Source organism: Eurypyga helias, unplaced genomic scaffold (assembly GCF_000690775.1).
Source record: "Eurypyga helias isolate BGI_N326 unplaced genomic scaffold, ASM69077v1 scaffold2116, whole genome shotgun sequence".
Lineage (NCBI taxonomy): Eukaryota > Metazoa > Chordata > Aves > Eurypygiformes > Eurypygidae > Eurypyga > Eurypyga helias.
The window spans coordinates 74,604-101,277 of NW_010257160.1; the positions used below are offsets into that span (position 1 = coordinate 74,604).

The following is a 26,674-nucleotide window of genomic DNA, read 5'->3' on the forward strand; positions in this document are numbered from 1 at the left end:
TATCAGAAAAGGGTAGACTATCTCCTAAAGCTGGACATGTTAAACGTTCCCCATCAGATGCAGGACGCAGCAGTGGTGATGAATCCAAAAAGCTTCCCACAAGTAACTCTAGAACAACTGCTGCTAATGCTAATACATTTGGATTTAAGAAACAGGGCGGGTCAGCCGTAGGCATGACTATAATCACTGCCAGTGGGGCAACTATCACCAGTAGATCGGCTACCCTGGGAAAAATCCCAAAGTCATCTGGACTCATGGGTAGGACCACTGGTCGGAAGACTAGTGTTGATGGCTCACAGAACCAGGATGATGGCTACTTAGCACTTAGTGCCCGAACTAATCTTCAGTATCGTAGCTTACCCCGGCCCAGTAAATCCAGTAGCAGAAGCGGAGCTGGGAATAGATCTAGCACAAGTAGTATAGACTCCAACATAAGCAGCAAGTCAGCTGGGTTGCCTGTCCCTAAAATGAGAGAGCCTGCCAAGGTAATCCTTGGAAACTCTCTGCCAGGATTAGTCAATCAGACTGATAAAGAGAAAGGGATTTCGTCTGACAACGAAAGCGTGGCCTCATGTAATTCTGTTAAAGTGAACCCTGCATCACAGACCGCTAGCGGAGCTCAAAGTACTCACCAGCAAGGAGCCAAGTACCCTGATGTGGCCTCTCCCACTTTACGCAGGTAGGCAATAAATTCATTGATTGTGCAATGGTGTTAGTCGGAGCTGAATGATCAGGACTCTTCGAGCAGGCCTGGCTGTGTTTGTGGAGCACTTATTATTTAGTGTCCTACGTCAAGGTCTTTGTATTTAATTTCACGTAAACAGGTTGGCCAGTGTTGTAAATACTCAGTACGTCACGTGACAGAAACAAAAATGTACCTTTTGGAAAAAAAAAAACCACACCACAACCCTGTCTGACCAGAAGTTTGGCAATTGTGATACAAGTCTCTTTGTCACAAAACTCGCACCTAAATTCTTTATCCGTGCAGATATCGAAGGAATACGAATTTTCTTATGTAGAGGTTACGGAAGAGTTCTTGCACCAGTGTTTATGTAACAAGCCTGGAAAATGCTCCAGTGGTGGATCAAATTCTAAATCGACAGCCGGAGAGTGGTGTCAGATTTTCATGATGACAGTGGCATAGTTGGACCTGCCGTACTTAGATTCACATGCCTAGCCCAAACCCATCTTTCAGTTGTGCCAGTGAGGGCAGTGTGTTGCAAGAGACATAACATCAGGTTATTCCACTGTGTAGAAGATCCCTGAGTAAACTGTCTAAGCTGAGTTGAACTTTCTTATTTTAATACTATTTTTTTAAACAAAAATCTTACGTGTCTTCTGTTTCTCCGCCACTACCCCACATATTATTGAGTTGGTCAGGAATTAATTTGTTGATGGCAGTGTGCATCAAAGCCTTGATATTGGTGAAAGGTTCAGTTAATATTATTTTTCAATTTAATTTGACATTGAGTAGCTTGTCTGTTTCAAGTTCAGTGTTTTGCATTTCATTCTGTCTTGATACCCATACAGTTACGCTCCATCATCCTGCTTCCAGTGATGTGAGAAAGCCACATTCCATCCGAAGCACCACTGCAAGCATAATGGCTGTGATGGCAGCTTAGGCTGACGCTGTAAAGAGTTCTAAACTGTTTCCTGTTAGGTGGTTGGTTTTATTTGAACAGCCTGTGTGAGAATAATTTAAGATACTTCCTTTATTTTATTCCTGGTTATCGTTAGATAAGCCATACCCTTTAGAACGTTTAATTTTCATCAACGGCTACTTAAAAGAAAAATTCCAATATACTTTTCATTTCTAGACCATACCCCATGAGAAATGCAGATTTTCCGTATCGCAAACCTCAGGCACATTAATCTTGAAATTTGATTGGAAATTGGTTTGGAATGCTAGAAAGACGTGTTGCTAGCCATGTAATTGAAATATTACACTGGAAGTAGATGGGACTTCAAAGAGAAGACAACTGAGGCCCAATTTAACAATTCCATCATTTGATTTACAATTTCATTCTTGAATTTTCACCAGACTCTAAACAGTCAGGTATTGAAATGCATCAGAGTTGAATTGCACCTCATCTGCTTATTACTGATTTCTGGAATGACCATTAAGAAGATCTTGAGCTTAATTTTCAGTCAGCTGAGACAAATTACACACATTAATTGTTCATATTTCCTCTTGGCCCTGTAGTTTTTTAATATTATACAATAGATTAGAATCCATACCTTTGTAATGATACAGTTTTATCTGTAATTCTGTGACCATATGTAACTTCGATGGTGTCATAAATAGTGAAATTCTGTAATTCTGCTGTGAGGGCCATCTCTCTGTTTTCTCAGTATTCCCTTTAACTCCAGTATTATCTATCCAGCATGTCCTTTAAGCGAAACCATCATTTACCTTGATACATTTTATTATTAAATTGGGCCTCCGTGCTTTGCAGTATATACACCTGGTCTAGTGCAAGGTGTCCCTGCCCATGGCAGGGGGTTGGAACTAGATGATCTTTAAGGTCCCCTCCAACCCTAACCATTCTATGATTCTATGATTCTATGATATAATATCCTGCTTTTCTGTTAAGAGGAGACATGCATAACCCAAAAGCCAGCTCAGATATGTCAGTCTCTGGTCAGTAATAGTAGGTGTGAGTAACCAGGTGTCCTTCCTTGTAGGGTATGTCCTTCCTTGTAGGGTATGTTCTTCCAGAACAGAGTTAATCTCTGTATTGATGTGACTGTGTTGCTGGGTTGGATTCTCTGTGGACTGAAAGGAATGCTCTGCAGACCTCATCTTCTTCTGAAGGTGTTTGCTAGGAGGTTGTGGTTCTACCAAACACTGACTTTGGCAGCAACATGTTTTTTGCTTGTGCCTCTGTGTAGCATCCTTTCAGTTGTATTAGAGGTTCCGTGAAACAGTTTGGCTAGCTTAAAAACAGCTTGTAAAACTATTGTGAGGGTGGTTGGGGTTTTTCTAAGCTCTGAAGTCCTATCCCTAAGAGTGCAGTTCCCCCCGTACAGCTGAAGAGGTGGTATGCAATGGCATAGGAGCAGGAGTACCCTAAGCTGGTATTGCTGCGAAGCACCGTGTATCATTGCAGTATGGTTTGACATTTTTCTTCATATTCGCTCTATAATGTTAATTTTAAATAAAACCTAGGCTCTAAATGTCTCTAAATCCAAATAGGAATGGGGTTTATTATTCAGACTGACTTGTCTAAGTCAGTGCCTTCTAAGCAGTGAGGTGAACCAGGTCTGCCAGATCGATGCTGCTTTGTAAATGTCCGTCTGCATCAGATGGCGAGAGGATCACGGCACGTAGCAGTGCTGGATTGTGTAGAGTGGCATCTTAGCCTGATCCAGCAGTGTTGTCCAGGTGCTTTGTGGCAAGTATGCAACAGCAGCCATCCAGTTGAGATGCGTTCCGGGCATCTTGCACAGGTACACTGGAGCTGCGGGTAGCACCCATGCAGTAAGGACAGTGCTTCTGGGCACACGTGCTGTAGGGTACCCAGCTGTATTACACGGGCTGTGTTTCTGGGAAGTGTTGGGCAAAGTGACGTAGTGAGCATGTGTTGGACAGACAACCTGGGCATGCTCAAAAGCAGCGATGGTTCTTCTCGGTGCATACGCACCCATATGTCTTCAGGAGCTCTTGCATAGAAGTGCTGTAGTCCTCTGTTCTGAGGACTGAATTTCATCTGATTTCGTCTCCAGTACTCCACACTGCTGATAAGAAAACAGCAAATCATACAATGTGTATGAGGAAAACTAAGGGGCTAAGTGGAAAAAACCAGAAGCAGTGTTTTGGGGGGGATGTTTGAAACTGGAGGGAAAAGATACACTTCGAAGCATCATAACTTTGAGGATCAGTTTTAGAATGAAATCTAAATCTGGGCTTAAGCAGGCTTACTTCTAAGACACGTTTGCACTTTAGGCAAAAGTGATGCAAACTGGAGGAGCTGCAGTCATTCTCCTCCAGCCGTGCTTTTAGGTCCCTTCTCTTGCACTAGTTCTGGCACTCAGCTAGTCTTCTACTGAGCCAGTTCCAGGTGTCAAACGTGGTAAAATCTCATTCTACACGTGAAAAAAAAAAAAAAGCTTGGCTCCTGAAATGGGACAAACCTACATCTCGTATCAGGAAATGCTTTTCCTGTTACATTCTGGCAAATGCTGCTTCTGTGCAGAGCAGTCAGTGATTTGCAGAGAATTTACCTGGACAAGCAGCTTTCCAACTCTAATATTCCGTGCTTCGGATTAATCAATGCAATGTTTCTCTGGTATCCTTTATCCTTAAAGAGCAGAAGACTATACGGCTGTATTTTAGTTCTGTGAGGCTGTATTGTAGCTTTGTGAAACCAGTGTTTGGTGGTTCAGAGAAGACACGCCTCAGAGAGATCTGAAGCTGTCGTAATTGTCTCTGGGCTTTATTGAAGGTGGCATGAACACAGGGAGATTCATGAATTTATAGTTGTGTGTGTCCAGTCTAGGATCATTTATTTAATGCTGGCTTTCTGAAGCTAAGATGATATATGGTCTAGATATAAAATATCCTTACATTTAATATTCCATTTTATGTATTTTTCACGTTATCTTTTTTACAGACTTTTCGGTGGCAAGCCTAGTAAACAAGTTCCCATCACAACAGCTGAAAATATGAAAAATTCAGTAGTCATCTCCAATCCTCACGCTACTATGAACCAGCAGGGTAATCTGGATTCACCATCTGGCAGTGGTATGCTGAGCAGTGGGGGCAGCAGTCCTCTGTACAGTAAAAACACAGATATGAACCAATCTCCACTAGCCTCTAGTCCTAGTTCAGCACATTCAGCTCCTTCCAACAGTTTAACATGGGGTACCAACGCAAGTAGCTCTTCTGCTGTTAGCAAGGATGGCATTGGATATCAGTCTGTCAGCAGTCTTCACACCAGCTGCGAATCCATTGATATCTCTCTGAGCAGTGGAGGTGGGCTGAGCCATAACTCCTCCAGTGGCTTGATTCCAGCCTGTAAAGATGATTCTTTGACTCCCTTTGTCCGAACCAACAGCGTTAAGACTACGTTGTCTGAAAGGTTAGTATTTTTTTCTCTCATTTCCATTAAGCTTGTATGTGTCTCAGATGTGAATCCTGGCAGCAGTAGCCAACGCTGCAGATGCAAATCGAGCTGTGCTTCACACAAGGTAATACTGAATGGTATTACTAGAACACACAAAGAAACCATTCCAGGCAAGGAGCCCAGTTCAGAGCAGGAGGATGGGTTCAGGTGAGGTTTTTAATTTGCTGTGGCAGCCAGTGGGACAACTTTTCTTGCTACCATATCATACCTAATATTTGAATTTTGCATCATATATTATCCTGCCAAAGCTGATATGATAGTAATATCCAAAAAGCCTCCAGTGTTGTTGTTTATTTTGATTTGAGAAGCCAACTGTTCCTTGTTAAACTTCTTGTTTGTAATATTTGACAGGCTTTAAACTGGAGGTCATGCTGAAAAGAGAAGTCCCTCTCTCCCTAGTCACTCGAGCCCTTCTCGGCCTCTCCCTGCTGCCCTGTCCCATCTCCAGTTACTCCCTACAGTGTTTCGGTGCAGGCATTTGTGTGAATGCTTAGTGAACACAACGGGGAGATGGAGCCAACTGAAAAATGATCACCTGAATTGTATTTCAGACTGAGCAGTTCCCCAGCTCTTTACATGACGAGATTCATCGGTATGGGTGTGGACACAGTAGGAGCTGGGAACAGACTGAGCTGGGAGGAGGGAACGGCACTGCTTTTTCAGCGTCAGAGCTGTATTAATGGCACATTGAGCCAGCATCAGGATAACCAAACAGTGGCTTGCAGTGCACGCTCTCTGCGTGACCTTTTGTAGAAGGCAGTAGTAGCCTTGCAAGCATTGGAAATCAGCTATATCCTGATGCGTCGTTATTTCACCAAGTAGCAGTGTTTTTGTAGTTACATCTCAGTGGAAAAAGTTACTGCTGAATATAATGTTCTTGACCGTTTGGGTTTCTGTTTGTGTTTTATTATAACTCCTTGCTGTTCTCTCCTCTTTTCATTCTAATATTCCTTCTCTTGTTTTCTGTCTTGCTGGACTGATTCTTCTAGCCCTCTTTCTTCCCCTGCTGCTAGCCCCAAATTCTGCCGAAATACTTTGCCCAGGAGGCAGGACAGGTAATGCTGTCTCAGGAGTATGCACAAGGCTGTAGGTTTTGTTGCCCATCTCGGTGAAGCAAATTGTTTTGTGACAGACTGTGCTCAGTTGAGTCCTCTGCTGTGTTCATCGTTCCGGTGTGAACTGACACAAAGACATGCCAGTGAGAGTCCCCTCAAACAACCCGTCTATCTACCTAAATCGATCTGGAGAATGGCATACAGCAGAGTTAGCATGGTTTTGGTGTTGCTCATGTTACTGGGATCTTCTTTGGGTTTGTAGGGGTATCTTTTTTTTCCCCCTCATTTCTTTGCCAAAGGCAATTTGAAAATCTTGCCATTTTTTTTTCCTACCATTCTAAACTCTCACTAGCATTTCAGCATTCCTCTGGCATGCTGCTTTTCCCACTGCCCTTCAGGCCTGTCCTTTCTGTCGTGAAGTCCCTGTCATTCAGTGTCGTCAGTCTTATTGCAGTTTGGCTCGTGAGTGTTTTGCAGGGACTTGGCTATATCCATCCTTGTAAACATGAATGCTGAAGTTGGGAAAAGGTGACCTGGATCTAAACATTCTAGCTGACTTTTGCTCCCTGCTGTAATTTTAATCACTCCCACGCTGTAATTTAGCTGTAAGGATTGTCATTAAATGAATTAATTTAAGCATACGGAAATTTTCTTTAAAAACAAATTAACTGACTTTGCTCAGTTACAAGTTCATCAGTTGTAAAAACATAAATATTTAGGTTTTGGATGGCTAATAGATTCATTTTACTTTGCTAATGGAATTTAAGATAAGATTTGAAAATCTAAACTGTCTGGGCTCGATACTTTTACTGGTATACATTGCAGATGGGTAACAGTAATTAGCTGCATTCCCTAAATGGTGTCTGCTGAAAGAAATATTGGGAAGGTAGTTTGGACTGGAAGATTCTCATCAGTTTTCACAAATAGTCTGCCTCACGCCTGCTGAAAAGCGTATTATTAAGCATCCATTTGACATTTAAAGAGCCATTTTTGTTCACTGTGGGTAGGAGAGGTAGCAGAACCACGTTGGGAACAGATGAGACTCATTGGCATGGTACCAGATGCATGTTTGTGCAAATCCACACCTGGGTAAGGAGGTTTTTGCATGCTTCTGTAGGAAGGCCCCAGCACCTTTTCCTCTGAAAAGGTGATGCAGATGTTTGTACGTCCTTCTTCGTCCTGATCTTACTCCTTCCCTTTTGTTCGTCTCTGAAGTTCTTTTCTTTTAAATTTTCTGCAGCGACCCTCATCTTGATAGGAACACTTTGCCTAAGAAGGGACTCAGGTATTGGTGTTTCCACACGGTTTAACAGCTTTTGTTGTGGCTTTGGAGTTTGCTTTGTGTTTCTGTCGTGGCTGGTGGTGATGGTCGCAGTTTGCAAGAGGTGGCAACAATATTGTTTCGTTCTTTCTTTCTTATTCTTTCTTTCTTTAATCCTCAAAGAAGGCCATTGACCGCTGTGCTTTTTTTCATCCAGTGGCTTCTCTGCTTGAGCAAGAACTGTGGCTTTTGCTGGCTGAATTGCTGAAAAGTATCTTGTAAACGATCACGGGGCTTGACTTGAAAACAGTAATTTTGCAGCTTCTGTGGCTATTACATGGAATGACTTGAGATCATTTTCACCCCAGGAACCTTGGTGTTGATACACAAACAGAAAAAATTTTCAATATCATGCCAAACCTTTTAGGATGAGATAGGACATACTAATTTTAAAAAAGTATTTGCTTCAGAGTACATAAATATATAGGGCTCTAAAAGATAACTTGTACCCTTCTAGGAAACAAAAAAATCCTCAAAGTCTGGCAATTGTCTTCTCATATGTTTTGTATATTTGTAAGGTTGTGATTTTCATAACATAAAAAAACTACCCCGAAAAAGATTTTTACATTGATACAAGCAATTCTAGCAAGATAAATGCTTTAAGTGTTACAGAATTTATGGAAGATAGCTTAGATAGAAGATGCTTTAGACCATTTGGAAGATTGCAGCTTCACAATTGCTTAATGCAGCTTCATGGATCACTGAGTTGATGCCTTGAAATTGCAGCTGCAATTTATTCTGTGCTATACACGTTGTTCTTCACAGCAGCTTTGTCCCATGAAGCCAAGTGCTAAAAGACTTCTTAAAATGGCATTCTGTCTAGAATGCGTCTGTGGTTCTCAAGTATGTCTAATAAATGAAGACTCTCTTTTAATACTGAAATATTTGGGTGCCGAAGAGGTTGGTATTGATGCTGAAAAAAAAAATCCTCAGTGTGTTAAAGTAAAATGATGGTTCAAAGCCCCTTTCTTAATAAACTTATATGTGTGCAAAGTTTGAGAGGTGCAGGTAGTCAGGGACTGTTGCTTAAGTGTTGAGGCGTAAGCAGAAGAATATATGTATTTTTTGAAAGTAGTTTGAGTTTTTGCAATGTTAATTATTGTAGCGTTCACATTGATTTAAACTAGTCTTAACGAGTGATACCTTACTGTAGAGCGTTTAGTTGGAGGGGATCAGATTAATTAAATAGATAGTATCAACTAATAACAGGCTCCAAGTGTTCAGTTTTTGGAAGGAGAGCTAGTAACTCATAAATATTTCTCAAAAGCAGATGGCATGAGACTGAAGTCCATCAGCAGACAAGTGTTTCCATGATGCTTTTTCTGTTGATACCTGTACCCTATCACGTATTTCACATAACACCTGTGGCAACATACCTATTTTCCAGGCGTATACTAAAGCAGCCTTAAAACTTTGCTTAAGCTGAAGCCAGCGGGTGTTTTGCCGTTGATGTTGGCATAGACAATGTTTCCACTGTTTTCCTTGCCTTCAGAAAAGGTTAACATAGTTGTCTTAATGACGATTTAATGTTAGTAGTTTTGAACTAAATGGGATACACCTCCACAGAACTTTATATAAACATCTCTGGAATGTGAATTTTTGGGTCACAGCTTGTTTAAAAATCTGATACTGGCTTCCGTGACTTGATTTTGGTTGTAATATGACAAAAAGCCAGCTAAGCTTAGTGATGCACTGAAATATTAAAATACTGTTATATTTTTGGCACGATCAAGGGAAGGAAAGGATTTCTACACACTGGTTTTATTTTTCAATCCTACATACATAACACACTACATTTTATTCTTCAGTACAGAACTTCTATCTGAACCTTTTGTTTACTATTACTGTAGTTATTACACAAGCTTTAGGAAAGGAAGTTTGGGGTATTTTTCCCACGTAGAAGTGGAATGAACTAGGAACAGCTCCTTAATTCAGAATGGTATTGGGTTTGTATCATTTTAATCCTTAAATTTCATATGAGAGTTCTTCCATCTCTCTTCTCCCTCTCTCCCTCCTCAAGTCTTGTGACATTTCATGGTTGGTTTTTAAAAATTATTTTATTTTAAATAAAGGTCAAATGTTCATTTTGGAAAAACTGTTTGTTTTTGCAGGTACACTCCATCCTCCCAACTCCGTAATCAGGAAGATGCAAAAGAATGGCTCCGGTCCCATTCAGCAAAAAAAAATGGCAATTCTCCTTTTTCATCTGGATCCAGCATAACATCACCCTCCGGAACTAGATTTAACTTCTCGCAGCTAGGTGAATAATGATCTGTTTGGATAATCATAGCAAGACATTGTGTGTTTTGAAAATGGCATTTTCAAATATCATTTCAGTATGGCATTTCAAAATGGCATTTTCAATATAATTTTCTCTCAGCACCTCCGGCAATTCTCCTTTTTCATCTGGATCCAGCATAACATCACCCTCCGGAACTAGATTTAACTTCTCGCAGCTAGGTGAATAATGATCTGTTTGGATAATCATAGCAAGACATTGTGTGTTTTGAAAATGGCATTTTCAAATATCATTTCAGTATGGCATTTCAAAATGGCATTTTCAATATAATTTTCTCTCAGCACCTCCGAGTCCCAGGTTCAACCTCCGGAAGCACTTTCACTGAAATGAGTGTGACTCATTAGCATTATTATCTCGTCTGCCCAAAGGTGGCATGCTTGCAGTAACTCTTTGAAAATACTTCTCTGGGAGTAATCAGATGCCTTAATATGAATGGTGAGCTGTTCTGTAGAGCTATTTGTTCATGTCACACGTTGGTGTTTTGACAGGATTTAAGATACTGCCGACCTGTTTAGCAATATCACTTTAAAATCCCAGCGTATTACTTCTGTATGTGCCAGTCTCATCAGTGTGAGATAGGTAATCTTTGTATGTGTTTTTCAAGTGGTTTGTTGGGAAATTGCAGCAAGCTCAGTCTGAAATAAGACAGAAGAATTTTGTCAGCAAAAATGCCATTCCGTCACTTAATGACACAGATAAAAGTAAACATTTTTTTAAATGAGGGAAACAATACAAGTTGATTGACAGGACCCATAAAGCATTGCAGATTTCAGTTGACCATATCAGCAGTTGAAATAAATAAACTAACTCAAAGTGCTAGTAGTGCTCGTCTCTGGTGTGAAGATTAAATATTACTTAGTTTCCTTTGCAATTTGTTTAGGTAAGTAAATCACTCCTAAGAGTATATATATTATCTTTAAGTGACATTTGTAAAGTACTGTGTCAAACAGATGTTTTGTTTCTTTCGACTTCCAGAAGCCCCTCTATCTTTTCTAGAACAATAAAGAAATAATATGCAGAATAGTTTAAGCCTATACTTGTGAATATCATGTGTTGTCTGAATTTGCAGCAGCTTACAGGGTCACTTATTTCCAGTGCAGTTTCGAGTTGCAGCCGTGACATTTTAGAGCCTCTCTTTGAGTGTGCTGAAAAGAAACAGATTAAATAAATAAGCTTTAAACGGACACTTAACAAAATTTCAGCTGAATATACACACAGTGTAATTACACTGCCGACAGCTAACAAACTGTCCTGAAAGTTCACGAAAGTACCTTAATGGTCAAACAAAATAGTGGATTTTTAGGCCCAGAAAGTGAACTCTTTATGGAGAATATTGAAAGTTATTTACATCATTAAAAACTATTTGGCCACAAGCAATTAACCAAAAAAGAAAAAATGTTTTTCTGTGTTCTTAAGAAAAGACCTCGGAGATACCAGAGTCTCGAGAGGCCACTGTGTGTAATTTAATGGCAAATGTTGGTATGAAAGTTGAGCACCTTTAAACAGGATTATTGTATCTTTTACAGTAGACTGTGTCAGTTGGTGGTGTGTACAGAAACAGGCAATGACAGCACGCCAACAGGAACCTGCCAGTTGAACAGCAATCTTGCTCTCCTTTTTTCCCCCACAGATCACTTAGTTCTTAGTAAATAACCCGTATAATTTCAGCACAAAAGTCCTTTAAAATAATATGACACTGGAGTAGATGTTTTGTACTATTAACGCTGGCTGGGAGAGTACTGGCTTTTGAGGCAAAATTGATATTTTGTAATTCTTAGGACCTCACCGTGGACAGAAACAATTCTGAAATACACAACTGTTAGGAAACTAAAGCTCTTAAAATTTGTGATATAGAAAAATATAATCTTTTGAGAACCTGAAGGCTTTGAAGGAGATAGTTCATAAGGTCTGTTCTGTTTAGACGAAGTACTACTTTAAATTCCTTCAGGCATTTTAGTCCTTTTTGAGGAAGGACTGTTCCAAATTAAACGAGGGTTAATTAGTTCATGCCTATGGGGTGTTAGTGAGTTGACTGAGCTTGTCTGTAGCAGCATAGACATATGACCCCGTGTTTAAAATGACCTTATTTACTTGAGTTTTCTTACTCACTGGCTTGATTTGCAAACCTCTGATTTCAATTAATTGAATTTATTAAAATAATGAAGCCTGGAGAGAATGACATCAAAAATTTGTGTCTTAAAGAAAAAAATAAAAGTTTTTTGGTAGTTGCACAAAAATTAGGTATGAAAATTTGTGGTCATGCAAATAAATTGGTGTTTATTCTTCACTTTATAGCAAGTCCAACCACTGCAGCCCAGATGAGCCTGTCAAATCCCACCATGCTACGGACCCACAGCCTTTCCAATGCAGATGGTCCTTATGACCCTTATAGTGATACACGCTTCAGGAACAGCTCCATGTCCCTGGACGAGAAAAGCAGAACAATGAGCCGGTCTGGGTCTTTCCGCGACGGCTTTGAAGAAGGTCAGTAAGGCATGTGGCGGTGCTACAGTGATCAGAAGATGGCATTCTCACATAAACCAAGTACTAATTTGGTGCTTTTCAGTTCAACCTAGGGGTCGTTTCAGAGTACAGCTCCCTCTGTGTGGAGCGCTTAGCGTTAGATAAAACTTTAGGCCTGGTTATCGTTGTTTTGATGATACTCATTCAGTGATCCTTCTGGCCCGACAAAGGAAAGCATGTAAGCGTTGTACCTAGACCATCACTGTTCAAGAAATTGATTAAACACATGTGCTTCATTCTTAAGTGATCTCAATATGACTCTGGTTCATGCTTAGAGTTAGCACATTAAAGTGTTTCCTTGAATAGGACTGTTCTCCTGAACTTGGGCCTCCACACTTCTGTTTGTAGTAATAATTTATATCAGCCGAACTGGTTTTTTTCTATCTCAGTTAATATTTTCCAGTATTTAATTTGTATTCAAATTATCTTTACTTTTTATTTCTGCTAAATGTCCTGGTTTGATATCACACAGCTTCCACAGATGGGACCTGTGTAGTTCTTCAAAACATCTAGGCTTTTCTTTTTAATTTCTCCTCGTCTTTTCCACTATGTAATCACACCTGATAAAAGACCACCACGTAAATATAAGATGAAAAAGTCATTTCCCTATAAATAAATATTTAGTTTGGTTGCTGCTGATGAAGTGACTTCATGGCTGTAGCAGGAGTAGCTGTGAGCAGACGTTAAAACCCTCAAGTGTTGCACTTTGAGAAGTCAAGTGTGGGGTGAGCTCTGGGAGTGGTTCATCGGAAGGTCATAGGAAGCTCTTTTCGCATTAGCTCTTGGAGTCTTAAATCTCCTTTCTGGCAAGGATTGGGAGCTTGGCTGGCTTTGAAGTATTTCATCACTACAGGTCGCACAAGCCTTTGCTGGCTGGCTCGCTGCGCTGCTGAAGACCTGCACTTTCTCAGCGGAGTTAATTCCGGTGCCCTGTTGTTGCTGCTGCCCCCGAGCCAGGCGTGCGTGGGAGCCCCCCACAGTGCCTGTGGGGCCGTCAGGAGCCACAGTGTGTCTTCCTGGAGATACTGGTTATCCCATCAGTTTTCTGCCATTGGAAGGGGTGGAAAATGCATATTGGATATGACTCCAGAAAGATTCACGGCTAATTCATTATTAGCTAATCTGAACTCCATTACATTTAATTGTATTTCATAAGCCCATGGCTGAAGATCTTCATTAGGGGTTGAAAAATGATAGAATAATGCTGTAGGGCTGCAAATTGTGTTGTTGCAGGAATTAACCTTGTGCTGTGCTCTCAGAAAGCTAGATGATCATGAACAGTCAGAGATTGCCAGATTCTTACTTAGCTGGATTCTGTTCTGAGATGAACAGTCCTGCTCATACTGAAGACTTCCTTAATGTAATCTGAGAAGGAGTTTCGATCACTGCATCTGTCTTATATGTAGATTACTGAAAGAGCTACTACAGCAAAACCTACTCAAGTTTTATTGAAGACATCCTCAAAAAAAAAATTGGATCCTTAGTCTTTTAAGTATGCTTAAGATGGCAGCAAATCCATTTTGGCATGTTGGAGGCTAAGCTGTCTCTTATATTTCAGAAATTCTTGCCCAGGAGAGAGGCTAGTTTGGAATAATGTCTAATAGGTTTTTACATCTCTGAGGACAAATCATTTCTTAAAAAGAGAAGGAAAAGGGAAGAGTTAGGTGAAATGTTCCACAAAGTGCTTTTCATTTATTTAAAAAAAAGAAAAAGTTAAAGAAAACCCTACCAGGTTATGGACTTGAAAGCAGTGGAAAAAGATGACTTTTATATATGAGGAAGGAATTTGACCCTACAGTGGCCGTGCTGAAGAAGTCTCTTTCAGATTTTCCTGAATTTTTGGCACCTAAAAGGGTAATAAGATTTTACCAGACAGGATGGATGTTTAGGTGTAGTCTCTGTATTTTTTTGTCTTCAGGTTAAAGGTCCTCTTTCACTTCTGTAGCCATACAGAAGGCAAGGATAGCCTGGTTATTAGCTCCTGGTTATTTCTCAGGGAATCACAAGCTGTAAGTGAACAAGTGATTCTGAATAGGGCATATATGTTGTCCTGTGCTTTCAAACCTGTGGATCTAATTCACCTTCACAGACTAAGGGAATAGATGAGAAAGTATGAATGCATCATTCACCTTCATCCTGAGTGAATAGATGAAAAAGCATTATAGAAATTAAATTTGTGGCTAACGAACAAATTAATCTTATACGATCATCCAGTGTCAGTGAAGCATAAATCCAGGTCTTAAATAAAGCTTATCAACCTACTTCTTAATTATTTATTAGCACATAAGAGACAAATGACTTGTAATCTTAGTAACTTCAGGAGGGCCAGGATTTATTCTTAAAAACCCTTTTTTCTTTTGTCTCCTTAGTGTCTTCTTGTTCTCTCACAGTACAGCATGTAGGTTGAAATGTTACTCAGCCTTGCAGTGCATAACTCTCTTGAGAGGCAGGGTTTCAGGACTGGGGAGATGCCAGCAGGAACAGCCTCCAAACTATGCAGAACTTCAGGGAGAAAACACAATCTAAAACTTACGTGGTCTCTTGACTATCCAGTTTCCCCATTTCCCTGACCATAAGTCTTCTCCAGGACCTGTGCTGCCTGGAGACAAAGGAATTAATTTCATATGTAATAAATTTCTATTCCTTTTTGTACTACTGACTGCAGTACCTGTTGTTCTTTCTGCCCTTTGGACAGTTGATCACAGCTAGACAGTTTCTTTTCTAACATTAAAAATGATACATGCTTGCATATGCATTTATAGTGCTTTAAAATAATAGCTCCACAACAATTTGGGTTTGTAGCCTGCGTGCAGATGCACGTTAACGGCACAAAACAGGAATCACATCAAGAGCATAACTGCCTTCAGGCTCCTAATTAAATAGCCTTAAAGTAGCCATCTGCAGATACTTAAAAAAGGAATTGCGCAAAATTATTAACTCCTTAGTCGTCCTTGAAACTAGAAATCTCAAATTATGTACACATTCAAATGATGCAGCGGTGATATTTTCCACGGTGGGAGTATGATTGCCAGAATGAGATGCTCTTTCTTCCCTTTTCTCATTTTGAGTCTTCTTTCCTCTTTTGAAGTCCCAGTGTGATCCTAAAAATTCTGATTGCTGCTAGCTCAAAAATGTGTGTGTCCCAATCCATTGCTGTTTGTTCTCTGGCTGGTTAGTATGGCTGCTGTTTGGAAGACATGTCGATGAGTATAAACTGGACAAGCGAAGAATGTAGAGAGGCAAACCAGGAAACAATATTATATATCCTTGAACGAGTCCATTGGTGGCCTTGTGCAATATTGCCAACACTTTGGCCTTTTCACCTTGAAAAAGGCAGTCCTAAGGGTAAAATGCAGATCAAACAAAAGTGCCAAGGAGATCTTAAGTGCATCGCATCTATGATATGAAGATAATGAAAATAGTTTAGGAATCATCAGCTTGGAAAAATGATGACTGAAGGGAAGTGATAATGTATAATTCAGTGCATTATAAAGAGGTTGCTTATCCATTACTTCTCATATCCCAGGGGTGTGGAGGCACTCAAGGAACTTACTGATTGATCCAGCAGCAAGTCTGAAACAACTGCTAAGAATTACATTTCTAAACACAAGAAGCGTTTTTTGTTACAGACAAAACGTGTCAGTGGATTCAGAAGCAGTTAAGCAAGTTAATGGGAGAAAGGTCACGGTGACTGTGAAAGGCAGTGGTCTGACTGCAGCTTCTCTCTCAGGAATTTCCATCTCTGCCGATTCCCAGAAGATGCAGAGGTGTACCTGGGGAAAAATCACTGGGTATCTGCCTTCTTCTGGCATTCTTTTCCCCTAAACATGCTCTGCAGTTGCAGCCAAAGATGGAGCACGCGATTAGACAGACGCTGGGTCTGACTCACACTAGTTATTTTTATGTTCTTAATGCAGTACAGTCCTTACCATCTACCTATAAAGACTGGTTTAACTGAAAATATGATTAACCAGAAAAAGCAAATGGGTGTGAGGTTTTTTCACTTTCTTGTGGGTTTTTTAAGTTGTCTTAAATACCTCCAGAAGCCAACTTAGACTTTGTTTACTTCTTTTTCCAGCCTTGCCTTAGGATATAATGTCAATGGGAAAGCAGAGCCCATTTATTATGAATGTAGGAGAGTTGCAGTAGGTAATCAGAGCAAAATGGCAGTTTTTCTAAACTTTTTTTTTTTTTTCTGGAGAATTTAGATGAAAGGAAAAATGATTTAACAAGATCTAATATGATTTGTGTAAAGTTATCCCAAATTTGAATGAAAATTTCAGTTAAATGTATTTTGTTTCTAAAAATAAAGGAAAGGTAATTTTGCATGTTTCACTAGCAGAAAGAATAGCTTCAGGTAGGTTTTTTTTAATAGCATAATCAAAAATGAAATGATGTTATATGTAAATCCTAACACCGGGTTGATGGTACCAACCTTGAGAATCAATGTATTTGTATGTCTTTTACTGGATGTATATTTGAACACAAAAACTGCTTGAAATGGAGTCTTTTCCAGAAAAGGTTTTGTAGCCACAGTTTCACCCTGGTCGTTTTTTGTATGAGAAAACGAACTTTGCCTTGTTAAAGAAATGTCATTGCTTTTAAAGTAAGACCAAGAAACACTGCAGGGACAGGGAATGTTCAGCTCCTCAGTGCCTGTGATGCAGCTCCCTTGTAGTCAGCAGAAGGAAGATACAGCTGCATTCAGAGGACAATTCAGACCCCCAGAATTAGATAAGGGTTTCTGCCCTGGGTGCTCCACATCTTCTCCTGGTGCATCTGCTTACATACTGGAGCTGGGTATCGTGGTCTTCTCGGGATATGTCCATCTTGGTCTGTTGCTTTAAGAAAACAACCTGCCCCCTTAGTCTCATCTAAAACTGAAGATGAAGTACTTTTTCAGTTAAATGTAATAATATCTCGGAGGAATATTTATTTCTGAACAAATCTTCATCAAAACTTTTTTAATCTTCTTGACCACACCTCATTTTCAAAAAAAGACCAAGTATCCTTAAATTGTTCAAACTTCTTGACCAAATCAGAGTTTATGGATTGTATTACCTTGCCGTGCATTCTTCAAACTGTACATTATTGGTGCAATAATATAAATAAGTTTGTGATGGATGGTGAAAGTATTTCTTCAGTAGGCTGGTCATTCACTGTGTTTATTTTCTTTCCTTTAGTGCACGGTTCTTCTCTCTCTTTGGTATCCAGTACGTCATCTATTTATTCGACAGTAAGTACAATGAAATTAACAATTTGGGTTTACTAATCAAAATCATTGAATCGACTGGTCTAACTGTGCTAATTATTTTTGCCATGCAAGGAGAAAGGAAAAAAAGCACTTCTCATTTGATTGTGTTCTGAATGCTAGCTACAAAAGAAATGTTCGCTTTCATAAAGATGTCTGTGGATATTTAGCAGTATCCTCATTAAACACAGATGTTAATGGCCTAAAAGCAGCAATTTGTTTTTTTGAGTCAGTATTTTACAACTACGCTATGTACGTTTTGGAGCAAAGGACATAGTAGATCTGAAGAAGTTTGAAGTTCATTACCTAAAGCACCCCAAAATGTGATGAATAAAGTCATTTCAGCTTCGTATTGATAATTTGCTACTAAGAAGTTTAATTCTTTAATGCACAGATTCTAATAATTCTAAGGAAGAGATTTGTTCATTATGCCACTAGTATTTCTCCAAAAGTACATATTCATTTAGGTTATCTGATCCTAAAATAAGGCTTACTGGAGTTTGAAAATACAGGATTTTTTAAAATGCATGTTGCATTTGCTTATTTTCTTCCAATAGTCTCATGAGGGATCTTCCATTTAAACATATACTGTGGAAGGCCTTGCAAGTTAAGACCATACCTGTGCTGTAGAGGGGAGGTGAGGCTGCAGCCTGCAGACCCAGTCTTGCCTAGCTTTTCTCTAGCTAGTGGGGGTGTTAACTGCAGAGACCCAGGGGCACGGCAGGTCCCAGCCCACAGAAGTATTTGGCACTGATGGTGAGTTCCCAGTGGCTTCACTGCTGTTAATATCCAAGCTGGCCAGATTGTGTGGCTTGTGTGTTCCTGGCATGCTATGATCACAGTTTAGGGGGTTCTTAAAGCACAACCCTTTTAAAAAACACTAGATAATAATTATTTCTGAAATGCGTGTTAATTGGAAAGAGTCTTCAGTTTCAAATTGTTATGCAATTATGCTGCATCTTCAGGCTTACCGCCCATCCACGGCTGAAACCAGCACGTGTGATACAAGAGTTCGTGGATGAACTTGCTCTCCGAAGGTCACGCGTACCTGTCTGTGAAGTCTGTCAACGTTACTTACCGTTATTTCACAGACGTGTTTCACTATTAGGAAGCTACGTGTGTAACAGGGCCTTAAGTCCTTGATAATAAGTTGAAGATACCGCCTGTCATTATTGACCTTGCCTCAAGCAAGGTCCATATGAGCCAAAACAGATAATGTATTGGAAGGTTGGAAAACAGACCTTTTCCTCTGGGCTGTTGTTTACAACCCTGAGAGCCACATGGAGAGCTGCTCTCTAACCTTCTGGTTTATGTGTTTGCTGCCCAAGCACCAGCGGCTCTTAATAGTGTGGTTTGATGGGTATAATTTTCATGGTGACCGGTATGGACATGTTTACATAAGGACAGTGGAGGGTGTAACTTCCTACCACACAGACTTCTCCATAGCTGATAACTTTGGTTAAAAAAAGCCATAGTAGCCACAGTTTTAGCATGCAGACCACAACGAATGGTCAGTACATCCACTCTGCACCCTCAGATAACTAGTTGTGTGTCCTGAGTTTTTCATCATCACAGTGCCTAGGCACCACCCAAGTGGGAGTAATATTTTTTTTTTTTTCACATCACTTTGGATTGCCAAAACATGATCTCCATCCCATGGAGAGCTGAGCGTGGAAGGAAGGGAATTGCTTAGGATCAGCCATGTTCTGTGACAGTCCTGGCTCTTCAGAGCCCCATGCAGTCCCTTACACACCAAGCCAGGACTTTGCCTTTCCACAGTTCAGACTCAGAGGTGCACAGGTCAGCAGGCTGGGAAGTGGACTCCAGATTCCTTCCTGCAGGAAGAAGTACTGTACAAGCAGCCTGTTTTCTTTCCTGGGGAGTAAATACATTAGAAGATTGTCTTAGATTCAGCATGGATGTGGGAATCCAAAATAAGGAGTTCACATTAGAGCTTTTGAAACGCAAAAAAAAAAAAATAAATTGGGAAATATGATAGCTTTGTCGAGCTGGTTATGTTGCAACATCCTCATGTATTTTCCTCCATTTCTGTTTTATAGCCTGAAGAGAAGTGTCAGTCAGAGGTAAGAGCACATCCTGTTTGACAGGTATAAATGTTCTGTCAAGACACTCTGCATTTTGTGTCTTGCTCTTTTACTTCTCCGTATTATGATGCAGTAAAGTCCTCTCTTAAAATACATAGATTCGCAAGCTACGAAGAGAGTTGGATGCATCCCAAGAAAAAGTGTCAGCTCTGACAACTCAGCTGACTGCCAATGTGAGTACCACTCGGAGAACATACACTAACAGGGAAAGCGTTTAATGCACCAACTACCACCCCAGGTTTTTTAAGTGACCAGAAGATTTCATGTGTCTAACGCTGGGTTCACATTACATATGTGTTTCAGAAAATAACTACATGCATGTGGGACTTTTCCAAAAATACCATCCTCTGTCCTACTGAACTGTCTTAAGCCTTTCTTTAAATGCTGAATTATAATATTCATTTGGCTTTATATATATGTAAGCCACCTTCAGATCTTGAGAAAATCATTGAAGGCAGTGTCTTTTTTTATAAATATTGTCTTGTTTTGTCATTTGGGTGGGATGAGATAGAAATGAAGGTTATCATCGGAGTAAAAATTGTTGGAAACGTGAAGTGCATTATGCTTTGTTACTGCATAAAGATGCGGGCTAATGGTATGATAGGTAACAGTGGCATAAGGAGCTCTGAGAACTAATTTACAGTTACAAACTGGACATACCTGATTTTTACCAGTGTGGGCAATCCTGCTTGCTTCCTCTGAGGATTTTGATAAGTAAGGAACGTAGAACAGATGAGGGAGAAAAAGATTTGGAAGCCAGGAGATGTTGAGGCAACACTACGTATGACCCTGAGCAAGTTTATTTGTGTGTTCTGTGCTGTAGTCACCGATAGCAGAAACCTGCAAAACAGAAGCTTGCTGGAAAAATAAGCAATTCTAGAGTAAATAAGCTACAGATGAATAGCCATCAGATTGGATCATACTGACATCCTAGTTTGTGGGAATGAATAAACATCAGAACACATGCTACTGAAGAGGACATTCCTGTCCATTGGCTCTCTGAATAGGTGGAATCAAACCTTGGCACCATAAAGGGCAGCTTTCATCTGAGCAGTAACACCTATCACAGGAAGGATTCAAGGGGAAATCTGTGGTGTTCACTGCAGGCACCAGAGTGCTTCATCCAGCGTCCAAAATTGAAATGGAAAACCTTGGTTAATAGAGAAGTCAAATAGAAGGGCTTTGACTTCATTTTCTATTCCCAAGAGGAGAAGAAAAAATTTTTTAAATCTTCAAAAAACTAAGTCTTATGGTTGCCTTCCAATACAAAAGGGACCAGATGCACGAGTTGGCCTTCATCCAGAAGCTTCTTTTACATGTGAGAAAGCAGGATCAGATTCTCTTGCATACATTTTTTTTATTGTGGTGTTAAATACTCCAGCTTGTGTCCTTCAAAGAACTCATCAGCTGTGCAACTCATCTAGCTCTGCCTTAGTTTTTAGCACTCTCTCTTCTTCACACGATGTGCAGATCCAGACTCAGAGCAGGAGTTACTAGCCTCTCTCCAGGAGTAGCGCGTAGCACGTGCTAATCTGTGCCACTCATTTGCCCAAGAACTCAATGGTTACTGCTGCTGTCTTGGCAGAGAATAGTTCTTGCATGCTGCTGTTGCACATTTTTGTTTCTTTTGGGGTGATTTGTTTTTTTTTTTTCAGGGGTTTGTTTGGGTTTTTATCCCCAAAACTGTTACCATCATGTATTACTTGGATAATATTCCATTTTTCTTCATTCACTTTGCTGAAGTTTTGTAGTTTTTTTAATCATGCTATTTAATCTTCTTAGGCTTGGACCTGCCCCTTATTTGTCCATAAATCACCAAGAGTATGCTGCAGAGATGTTGCTAAAACTGTCCAGTAATATATTTCAGTCTCTAGCCACCTCTTTTCAGAGAACATACTTTTTCTCCATGTAAAAGGCCAGGTCTATTCCCCAAAAAGTTGAGTAATAAATGCTGTTTGTTAAGACACTGCTTTATGGACCTGTCCCTTACACAAGATGTTTTTAATAAAATGCTTTTACCTTAGGCAATTTGAATTAATCCCTCAATTTAATACTTTTTTTCCTGTATTTGACTGTATAGTCACTGCAGCTTTTGATGCTTTTCAGGCCCTCAGGGGCAAGAATTTGAAAAGGTTTTTCTCCAAGTAGGAAGTGACGATAACTCTTTTCCATAGCTACCTGAATAATTTCCAGATTGGTATAATGTCAAGGTGCCTGATCGGGTTTTGAAATAGCAGCTTTTTTTAAGGTTCAGGTCAAAGCATTAAGGGTTTGTATCCCATTATTAATCTGCACAGCCCCGCTTGCCCATTTATTTTTTGCCTTTGCAAAGTTTTGCTGAGGATTCCTCAATATCATTTTTGTTGTTCCCTGTTCATCCTCCCCAACAGAAGCTTTACAGTCTGTGTTTTTAAAACAAATATTTAGATTTTCATGCATGTGTAGCATGAGGGTTTAAATTACTCTTCGCTATTTTCTCACAGTCTCAGCTTTGCTTATTTTCATAGGGGCGGATGGGAAGGAGAGGTGCACATCCCTGTGTTATGGTACTGCTCATGTTTGTTTTCATTGTGAATGTGAGAACAGTTATTTGGGATAAGTCAGCTGGGTGCTGCTGATGAATAAGTCTGGAATAGCTCTGAAAGATTTTGCTATTCTCTATATATTTAGGTGAGAGAATGTCCTTTTCCACTGGGAAAGATTTTGCACAACTTTACTTGTCCTTGAGTGTTTAGAATTATTTTTAATACAGAAATAAAACACTATTTTCCATGGTTAGTGTAGTGTATTGTGGCTAATGAGATAAATATATATTGAATTACATCTGTGTTCAGTTATTTGTTCACATACATACAGGGCCATGTCACTGCTCTAGAAACATAGTTCTCTATTATCAAGTTCCTTTCCATCTTATCAATCTACTTTTCCTTCCTTTCACTTCTCATTTTCAATTCCTAGCTGATGTCCTTAATATAGCTGACACTGGGTTCTCAGTGTTTCATGGGAAAAGAAAAAAGGTAATTTCCCAAGCACCAGGAAGTTTTGGATGGCACTTGGTTGCAAGCAAGGTGGACTCCAGTACTGGAGAAGTCTTTGAGTTAAGTGCAGGTACATGAGCTGATATAGCATCTGGCAGACTGGCTGCTGCGCTGCCGTAGTCCTGTCGCTTTGCTGCTCTGTCTGAGAGAACTGTCCTGGCTGCTGAATTCATGGTATCAAAGAAGTGGATGTAGCAGCTGACTGAGGAGCCACTTCCAGGAAATCTCCTACTGATATGTCAGGTCACAGTATTATCTAAAGCATTTGGTAGCAGCTGCTGCTGCGTAGAGCCTGGTTTATAGCCTAAAACTGCATCATTTCATAGTGTGCTGCTAGAAGAAATTGTACATGAAAGGGCTGTCATTTTCTTAAATTTTGAAATCGGTCTGTTACCTTTGGCATTTCTAATTTTCCATGATTATGTTGTTCCTAGTAATTTGCAGGCGCTTTCACGGCGTATGCTCTACTCGTTTGAGCTTTTCTGATCAGTGTTATTTCTCCACACCATTTACACAAGGAACAGTGCAGTGCAGGAGGCGGCGCGCGTAACTGCCTGCAGAAATACGCTCGTTTTGGGGGGAAGAGAACAAACTGCTTCTGTGTGGTTTGACTTTCAGGCTCACCTGGTTGCAGCTTTTGAGCAGAGCCTGGGGAACATGACAATCAGACTGCAGAGCCTAACAATGACAGCGGAACAAAAGGCAAGCCTCAGACGTATTCGGGGTAGTCTTCACTTCTCTTTCCAGCATGGTTGCTCTTGCTCCTTTGGTAGTTGTGGAGGGAAAAATAATCACACACACCGTTTGCCTTAGTTTCCTCAGTTGTGGTGATGGAGTAAAATGTAATACGAATGTTGTATGAAATACTGATTTTCCTCACTGGGATGTTGACAGCTGATCGGGTTATTCCTATAAATTGTTGCTTTGGACACAAATCTTGAGTATTGCATATTTTTTTTAATTAATTTCTTCCCAATGCATCCACACATGTGACTGTTCAGGAGAAACACCAAGAAAAAGCCTTGCAAAACAGGCAGCATTGGGTGTTTGGAAAGTATATTTCTTTCCAAAATACATTATTTCTGTATTACAGAGCATGTAAGCATGTACTTTTTTTTTTTTTTTGCGTCATAACAACCAAGATATTTTGCAGCCTACTGAGGGTATGCTTCCCGGGGTATACCAAACCTCATTTTCATCTCCTTGTACATATATATTCCCTAAGTTCTCAGTCAGCTACTAATGCTCAGATTTAAACGTGGCTTCTTTGGAGCAGGTGGATACCACTGACTATTTCCAACGTATCACCGTTGTTTTTTCTTATTCAAGGACTCGGAACTGAACGAGTTAAGGAAAACTATTGAACTACTGAAGAAGCAAAATGCTGCTGCCCAGGCGGCCATCAATGGAGTCATCAACACACCTGAGCTCAGCTGCAAAGGTGAGAAGCAAAGACTGCATTTAGCAACTGTGCGGTGCTCGTGGGACTTGAGACCTCTCGGCAATACCTGATGTAACCGTCAGAGATCGTGTCTCGTGAGCACGCGCTGGTTCCTGGGTTTGGTGTCACGGGGATTTCAAATGGGTATCTGCGTAACTCGCGCAGCCAAGTCCGCAGGAGAAAACGGATGTGTACGACACGTGAGACAGCAGTTTAACAAAGCTTTTCCACCCTCAGTGTGAGCTCACTGCATTTACTATAAGCACTTAGTCATTCACTCATCTGGACACTGATGTGAAGCAGCAGGGAACAGACATCCCCGTTACACGGCAGTTGGGCGCTTGGTCTTGTTTTCTTTGGTGTTTTCAGTAATTTCCCATACAAAGACCGAATGCAGTCCCATCTTTCCTCACTGCTCTTACAGTAATGTGCAGTTACATAAAATTTCTTACGTAATTTTGACACTGCCTCCGTTTCAGGACCCGGAGCTGCTCAACCCACAGACCTACGTATCCGAAGGCAGCACTCTTCGGATAGCGTCTCCAGTATTAACAGTGCTACCAGTCACTCCAGTGTGGGAAGCAACATAGAGAGTGACTCAAAGAAAAAGAAGAGGAAGAACTGGGTGAGTATATTTTAACAGGTTGCGTGAGGTTTCTATAAAATTGTCAGGGCATGCATGGTGAAATCCAGCCGCTCAGCTCCTCCTTCCTCCCCTTATGCAACAGGTCAGCACAAGGACGATGCACTGTTTAAATCCTGTGTAAACTGTCTTTTGAAGGCTTAATTGAGTCGTAAGTGATGTATATGCTTGTGTTGACTCTGCCTAGGATTGAATTCTAGCTTAACAGCCAAAAGGCCAGTCTTAAATTAGAAATAGCTGTCAAAGATCAATTCTGGCTAAAAGTAATACGATGTCCAACCCCTTAGGGAAAACTCGATGTCTGTCATTCAAGTTAAACAAATCCACAGTGAGAGATCATTCTTACTTTTTTTTGTCTTTCTAGCTCCTAGGGCTTTCTTTTAAGTGAACATGTTAAACACTTTAAGAACTCCTTTTTGAACATTACCGTGAGTTCTACAACAAAAAAATACCAATTTTTTAAAAAAAAAATTATTGTGATGGACACTTACTCTGCAAGATTTTGCAATACTTAACTGTCATTTCCCATTTTTCCTTCTTTGCTCGTCATGTACTGTGTACAAGGTACCCTGTACTGGAGGAAAGGTACATTATATTAAACTCCATTTCCAATTAGACCATAACTGCCTTAGCAACTAGTCTGATTGTAGTTTGGACTAAAGTCCCTAGATCCCTTATTGTAGCCAGTAAAATAATCCACTCCTTCCTTCCCACTGAATTTAAATCTCCCTGGATCCCGTTGGGTGTACAGATAAATCTGTATAGATACAAAATGTGGTTTATGCTGGTAATAATTTATATTTGCACAGTATCCTCTAAGAAATGTTTATGAAACTCATGAACTGTAAGAAAGAGCTTCCTGAGCAGGTCTTGGTTTTATTTCTCTCTTACCTGGTGGTGTCATTTTGATACCTTGCCAGCTCCTTATAACAGCAGTACTTCCACTCTGCCCCGTAAATAGCTGGTTGAATGGAAACAATGTCATCTCCAAATCCTTCTTGTGCTGGGTTATACATCAGTTACAGACAAAGTAAATTGCTATAGCTTTTAAATTGCTAGCGCCTCTTAATTTGTGACACAAACCTTTCATAATCATTAAGCCTTTGTTAAGATAAATGTTTTTGAAATCTTTGCTTTCGATTCAATTCTTGGTTGCTGTAACCTAGCAGATATTACCCTACATCAGCCTACACTTCTCACTCATCAGATGACTATTTTTAAAGAAAGTTAAGGAAACATCTCCTGTTATAAAGAGAAACAAATAAGGTTTTTATGAAATAGAAGAAACAGGATGTTATTTTTTGTTATTATTAAAAATGAGTAAATCCTTGCTGTAAAATGAAGATTAGAAAATAAATCAGTAATTTACTGAGAAAAATATTTGAGTCTGATTCACACGTCGTTTACTCCACAAATAATAAGGAAGTTCTCAACCAGGATCTTTTTCTTATGTATAGAAGCAATGCCCATTTGGAGCTGAAACATCAGATTTTCAACATTTCTCACTGTAGGAGTCTTTGTCTAGTTTAAAAATAACTTTCAGCTCCTATTAAGACAGCCTGTTTACAACATGTAATTTGCAGTAGCATTGAACGGTGTTCCTGAGCTGGAAGGGACCCATGAGGATCATCAAGTACAAACCCTGACTCCACGTAGGGCAAACTAAAAGTTAATCCCTGTGTCTAAGAGCGTTGTCCATATGCTTCTTGAACACTGACTGTTGAACTCTAACTTTGGGATATCATCAGTTTAATCACATTTTCTTGTTTGGAAAATGGTAGTCACATTAAAACAGGTTATTTTAGTTGCAGGTAGGTAGAGAAGATTCAGTCTTTTCACCTTATGAAATACCTGTTCCTGCAAGAAAAAGCA

The 26,674-nt window shown here is 40.0% G+C and overlaps 1 protein-coding gene across 1 annotated transcript in view; it reads left to right on the plus strand.

The window, feature by feature from the left end:
• NAV2 (neuron navigator 2) overlaps positions 1-26,674 on the plus strand; it is a 101,138-nt gene that overhangs the window by 54,542 nt on the left and 19,922 nt on the right. The window contains 11 exon segments of the mRNA XM_010153902.1: positions 12-679; positions 4,614-5,081; positions 7,422-7,466; positions 9,614-9,762; positions 12,097-12,285; positions 17,508-17,560; positions 19,636-19,659; positions 19,779-19,853; positions 23,337-23,420; positions 24,048-24,159; positions 24,639-24,784. Coding sequence (XP_010152204.1) covers positions 12-679; positions 4,614-5,081; positions 7,422-7,466; positions 9,614-9,762; positions 12,097-12,285; positions 17,508-17,560; positions 19,636-19,659; positions 19,779-19,853; positions 23,337-23,420; positions 24,048-24,159; positions 24,639-24,784 — 2,013 coding nt within the window.